Source organism: Leucoraja erinacea, chromosome 6 (assembly GCF_028641065.1).
Source record: "Leucoraja erinacea ecotype New England chromosome 6, Leri_hhj_1, whole genome shotgun sequence".
Classification (NCBI taxonomy): Eukaryota; Metazoa; Chordata; class Chondrichthyes; order Rajiformes; family Rajidae; genus Leucoraja; species Leucoraja erinaceus.
The window spans coordinates 71,441,312-71,448,018 of record NC_073382.1 but is presented as its reverse complement, the minus strand read 5'-3'; the positions used below and the strand labels follow the sequence as shown (position 1 = coordinate 71,448,018).

The window sequence follows — 6,707 nt, the reverse complement described above, 5'->3', positions numbered from 1 at the left end:
GTAAGTACCAGTTAATGGAAAACTGACCATCAAGCTGTGCCTCCCTGAGCAAAGTCTGGGAAAGTCTGCAGATAAAGGAATTCTTACCAGATATCCCCATGTGAGGAGATGAATATGAAGGTGAGAATAATGAACAACTCTGACAGACAAAGGGATGTAGTAACACACTAACCTCTGCAAATAGCAGGTCATCCTTCGCCACTCACGCCAGCCGTGATGGATTACACACCAGCGCCATCTTCCCTCCTTTCAGCTTTCCACGGGGACCATTCTCTCCATGACTCCTTAATCATCCCTTTCTCCCGTTATCTGGCACTTTCCACTGCTACCACAGGAGGTGCAACACTTGTCCCGATACTTTCTCCCTCACCATCACCTAAGGACCAGAACAGCCCTTCCGGATCCTTATTCCTCCAACAATTTTGCATTCGCTGCTTGCAATATGGCCTCTTCTACATTGGTGAAACCTAGCATAGACTAGCTGACAGTTCTGCAGATCACCTGCCCTGCTTCTGCAATGGCAATCCGAATTTCCGATTGCATTCCCCCTTCAAGTCTCTTTCCCATTTCAACACCACCTGTCTGTCTTCTGCCTTCTTCACTGCCATGATGAGGCTACACAGAACAGCACTTCATTTCCCACAAGGGTTAGCCCACAGTCCAGTAGCACAAACAATGAATTTTCTAATATAGGTAATCGAGTTCCCCTGTGTTCCGTTTCTACTCTCACCAGTTCATCCACGTTCTGTCTCCCTTTGTTCAACCTTTTCCATCTATCCCCCCCCCCCCCCACCACCCTTTCCCATCACCCACATACCTATCTATCTGGGTTACTTTCCCCCGTTTCAGCTTTCCTACCCCCTCCTCCACATGGTTTAATCTGCCTATCATTTGGTTCCTCCTATCATCAAGATGCCTCTCTCTTACCCCCCTCTCCCCATCAAATTTATATCGTCTCTCCACACCCTCAGTCCTGATCTGAAATGTCCACAGCTACGGCCCAGCCCGTTGAGTTCGTCCAGCAGTTAGTTTTTTGCTGCTTGTGTGACTTCTGCAGCTGCAAGTGCGAAGAGATTTTCACATCAATATGCTGTACTGCAATCAAATGGTATTCTATTTATTGTATCAAATTCACTCAAAAAAAATTACACCTAAAATATAGATTAACATGCATAATTTCTTAACCGCGCCTTCCGATACCTTATCGTAAATTTCAGGTAGTTTATAATAAATTACATAGGTGAAAAAACCTAATTAAGTGAACAAATCCTCCATCTTTCATGGTTATGTAGCTAAACTGTTCTTAGTTCATCACTGTAGATTGGTTATTGCATGTGAACCAATCATAGTAGAAATTGCATCATTAAGCCCATCTTACTGTATGATTTATACTAACACCCACTTCCTACACTGGTCGGTCTTGGAAGCCATAATGATGAACTAACAACTAACAACCTGCTGTACCGCTATAATATGTGTACAGATTAAAGATGATTTTGAACTCCAGAATGTACAGCCTGCTTATTTACAATCACCATGACAAGATGATGACCTAATGCTTGCTAAATAGTATCAGTATAATTTGCTTTAGTGCTCTTATTGAGAGCTTCCTCAATTTATTTATTTTTAATTAATGTGGACTATATTTTGTTTGTTGATGCAGTATTTTGAAGAAGTTGATTCATTATTGGTACTAGTGTAGATAACGGTGTGTGGGTTATAAGGTTGCAGGCACATTCAGCATGCCATGAGTACATCTTCTGTAATCTATTTGCCGACAATTTCATTATTTGCCGACTATAAAAATAGCCAGTTTACTTCCATGGAGTCAGTTAAACCCACATTTGGTGTAAAGAAACAGTGTTTTTTGTTCTAACACCGTTGTCACAGTTTTTTTTATTGTCACTCTTTGTTCAGCAATCATGTGGGATGACTTAGTCTGCCTCCCTTTTCCATACCCCAATTCTCTCAGTACAGCATCAACTATTGCCATCTTTCTCAATGCCTCTCACCAACATATCTATCTGTTTCTCCTATTTTTGGGCTTTGTTTCCATCCTTGTGTTTTCAGGCTCACATTCTGCTCACTTGATCTTTCCTGATCAACAGCCAGTGGGACCACACAGATTCTGAACTGCAGCAGGCAGATTGAAGGCTGCATACAAGACAGCATCTGACAACAAACCTTGAGTATTAGGGCATGCCAATTTGTTTCCTGCTTATCAAAAACAAAGATTAACATTTGTTTTTCAAGTCTGTAATTCTAGCTTTATTTTCTTAATACCATACCATAAACATGTGAGATAGTTCGCAAGGACACGCACTTACATCTCTATAGAATGTATACGGTTTTTTTCTTGTTAGTTCCCCAATAACATTTTACTCCTTTCATGTCACCAACCCTGAAATGATACTGTATATACTGCATTTAAAACAATTTGTAATTAATATCACTGATGTTAATGAGTCAGAATAAACCAGGGAAATGCTGATCAGTTAGCTTTATATCAGTGCTGGGAAGGTTATTGGAAGGGATTCTGAGGGACAAGATTTAGTTCCATTTGGAAAGGCAAGGCCTCGTTAGGGATAGTCAGCATGGCTTTGTTGTGTGGGAAATCATGTATCAAAAATTTAGTTTTTTAAAGAGATGACCAAGAGGATTAATGCGGGGTGAGTGGTAGATGCTGTCTACATGGACTTTAGCAATGTTTTTGGCTAGGCCCCATATGGTAGGCTGGTCCAGAAATTTAGAACACATGGGATCCAAGGTGAGCTAGACAACTAGATACAACATTGGCTTGGTGGCAGGAGTCAGAGGACATTAGTGGAGGGTTGTTTCTCAGATCAGAGGTCTGAGACCAGTGGTGCCACAGTAATCAGTGCTGGGATCTTTGTTATTTGTCTAGATCATGTTATTAATGATCTGGGTGTGAATGTAGGTGGCATGATTAGTAAATTTGCAGACGATACCAATCTTTATGCTATAATAGACAGTAAAGAAGGTTGACTAAGGTCACAACTGGATATAACTCAACTGAGAAAAGAAGCAAGGAATGGCAGATGGAAATGAACTCTACAAATATGGAATGATGCATTTTAGGAAGTTGAACCAGGGCAAGACATATACAATGAATAGCAGGAGCCTGGGAGTGTTGTTGAACAGTGACCTGTAGATACGTATAAATTTCCATGATAAAGGAGACAGGGTGGTGAAGAAGCATATCTTTTTGAGCTGAACATTGAGTATAAGTAGAACATTTAATTGAACGCCATATTGCAGTTATGTAAAACTGAAGTATTGTGAGCAACTCCAGCCACCACTCTATAGGAAGATGAATATAGGAAGTAAAAGGCTTTTGTTGCATGCTAACCAGCCAAGACAGATAGCCAGTGTCAGTTGTCCCTTGTAGAGGTGTCTAAAACTAGAGGGTATAGTTTTAAGATGGGAGGGAAGTTTAAGAGAATCTGAAGGGTACATTTTTCACACAAAGATTCGTTGGTATATGGAATGAACTGCAAGTGTTGGAGGCAGGAACAGGAACATCAATTAAGGGGCCTCTGGACAGCTACTTGAATGTTGGACTGTTATGCGCCTATGGACAGTTGAGTGAGTTGGAACAATACAGATATCTGGGTGTAGATGGTTGTGCTGCTGTACTCATCTTTCCTGACCCACTTAGGCAATCATACTGTGTTTTGTTCATATGTGTGGAAACTATCTTATCTCCTGGCAGCAGGCCACATATTGCCATGGTACTATAAGAATGATGCCCAGTTAGAGGTCATTGAATCAAGAGGTCATGTTGTTTTCTCTCTTTTTACACCTAATTTCTGAACCATCATAGTTGAGTTTGGAATTACTTTTAAAATGCTGGAGCTGAAATTGAGCTATTTTTATTGTCATCACATACATTCAACCTATTTCATTAATACAGTGGTTGGTTAGAAAACATCTTACAAATCATTAATAAAGCCTCTTGGTTTCCTACCTGTTATCAAACTAGTGTGGATTCAGTTCCAATATAAACTTTGCACTTCACTTAGTGTACATAAGCTTAGGCTGCACGGTGGCGCAGCGGTAAGTTGCTGCCTTACAGCGAATTCAGATCCCGGAGACCCAGGTTCGATCCTGACTATGGGTGCTGTCTGTAAGGAGTTTATACATTCTCCCCGTGACCTGCGTGGATTTTCTCCGAGATCTTCGGTTTCCTCCCACACTCCAAAGACGTACAGGTACGTAGGTTAATTGGCTTGGTAAATATAAAAATTGTCCATAATGGGTATAGGATAGTGTTAATGTGCGGGGATCGCTGGTTGGCGCGGACCCGGTGGGCTGCAAGGGCCTCTTTCCGTGCTGTATCTCTAAACTAAACTAAAGCAAACTTATTAAAATAAGGTTCAAAAATCTAAATTAATGCAGGCATGCAAAATTCACATCTATTTCTTATACCTTTATTAAGCAATAAATGCAAATTGATGTGATAACAAAGACACAAAATATATCAATCATGTTGAAAGTCTTGAAGAGTAAATCTGAGTTATATTTACATAATAAGAGCAGAAAAAATAGTTCCAGCATACCTATAATTACTAAAGTACAGTATTCCAGATTATATATTTTAAAAATTATTGTAAAAAACATGAAAAAAGATAGACTAAGAAAACTGGACAAAATTAACAACTGTGCTTGCAGGATTCTTTGAATGCGTTGTCACTTCACTTTACTGAAAATTCCAATTATAATTAGAAAGAATGAAAGTTTCAAATTTTGTAAAATTAATCCTTTGTTTTTCTACTCATACTACTGTCTTCTTAGAGCATCCTCAGCTAAATTATCAATCTGTACTCATATTTCACCAAAGGTACACCATTAATTGCAGAATAACCTTCCTCCAAAGCAGTGGTATAGTACATGTACATGACGCTTTATGGGATCCACGATCAAATAAGCAAAAGTCTGTTCATGCTTCTTGGTGGAAGGATAACATGTGCCATAATCATCCTATATTACAAAAACACAGGGGTGAGTAATTCGTATCCACATTTGTCACATATTATCAAATAAAAATAAGAAAACAGAGATATGCTGGAAGGCAGTATCAGTCCCAGAGTCATAAAGCATTCTGTATGGAAACATGCCTCATTCACAGAAGGGTCCCAACCCGACTCATCATATATCCATGTTCTCCAGAGATGTTGCCTGACTTTCTGTCCCATTTACAGTACATTTATTTAGTGCTGTCCCCTTGGCATTTAAGTGTTCATCTGTATATTTGAATCTTGTGAGCTAGTCTGCCTCAATCAATCCATTAGACATTGCATTCTAGATTCAGCTTTTGAGTGAGAATTTCTTCTCAGGTCCTCATTGCCTTTCTTGAATAAAGATACTAAATGTACTGTCCTCTAGTCATCTGGTACCTATCCTGTGACCCGTGAACATATAAAAATTACTGTCACCGCCCCCAGCAATCTCTCTTTGCAGTACAGGAAATATTGCTTTGAACTATACATCCAATGCACTTGCAAACAAATACAGATATCACTGCTTTCTTTAATGTTGGAAAAAGAAAACAAAAGAAGAAAATGAATCCTATTAGTTGGGATTACTGACAGACAAATTTAGAGATTAAGCCCAGTCTTTAATTAATTTTATTCTTCAATGAACCTGGAACATTTCTGTCATTTAAGGACAAGTAAGTGGAAGCAGCAAATTAAGTATAAACTTATGATCAAGTTCAAGGCTTCCCTCTTCTACATTGTTCAGTCATGCATGGAGGCAGTTCCACTACCATTTGTATGAAAATATGTTTCCCAATTTCACTTCTACCTGCTAAACCATTTTAGGAGAGTGCCCATTTGTTCTTGGATTACTCCGATTTCATTGGGTCTATTCTGTTGGAATCTATAATTTTAAACACTTCAATTAATCTCTGTTCCACCAGACAATCTTAATCAAACACAACTGAAAATTCATTATAATTCAACCCTTTGAGCACTGATATTACTCTTGTAAAATACATTGCGATTTTCCAGAAATAGTATAGCCTTCCTGAGACGTGGAGTAAAAGATGAATACAATAGCATTGACAGGTTCTGACTAAAGCTCTGTAATTAAAGTATATCCCCTTGCTTTCTAGCCCAATTAAAAGGAAAATATCAAGTATCAAAGGATATATCAATAGCATCTTTTGATTCTATAGTTTATTTTTAAGAAAGTATGCAGGTTTATCTGTCTTGTATCGAGACTGAATGATTTCTATCTGATGTAGTTCTGTAAATTCACTTAATCTTATGCCCTCATACACACTTTCTGATGCTCATATTAGTTGATGTATTTATTGCAGGACCAATAGTGAGTTTACATCAGAACTTATTTTAAAAGATCCAATTTGATATAGAGTGAATAATAATTTGCTGATAACAATATTGCACAGAGCAGAGTTGCATTTGATTCTTCTATCTGCAACTCTCAACCAAATATTAACACCACTACTTTAAATTAGTTTATATTTGCATTTAAAAAGCTGATGTGCATATATTCAATGTTCATCGTAAATGGTTCCAAGAAGTTCAACACTTACACTAGCAGTAACCTTCCACACTGTAGAGATGACACGTATTCCTTTAGTTTCAGGATCTTTCTGTACACTACAAAAGAACAGTTACAGTTAATCATTTGATCCTAACTTTAGATCTGACATGTTTATG

The 6,707-nt window shown here is 38.4% G+C and overlaps 1 protein-coding gene across 2 annotated transcripts in view; it reads right to left on the bottom strand.

The window, feature by feature from the left end:
• Nucleotides 1-2,210: 2,210 nt before the first annotated feature.
• The window catches only part of LOC129698290 (cilia- and flagella-associated protein 300-like), a 42,129-nt gene continuing 37,632 nt past the window's right edge, over nt 2,211-6,707 (bottom strand). The window contains exons 6-7 of one of the 2 annotated variants that reach the window (XM_055637356.1): nt 6,581-6,647; nt 2,211-5,001 (exon numbers count right to left, since the gene is read on the bottom strand). In XM_055637356.1, the coding sequence (XP_055493331.1) occupies nt 4,870-5,001; nt 6,581-6,647 (199 nt within the window). In that variant the 3' untranslated portion in view covers nt 2,211-4,869. The remainder of the gene's footprint in view (nt 5,002-6,580; nt 6,648-6,707) is intronic. The other variant, XM_055637357.1, reaches the window with a different exon arrangement.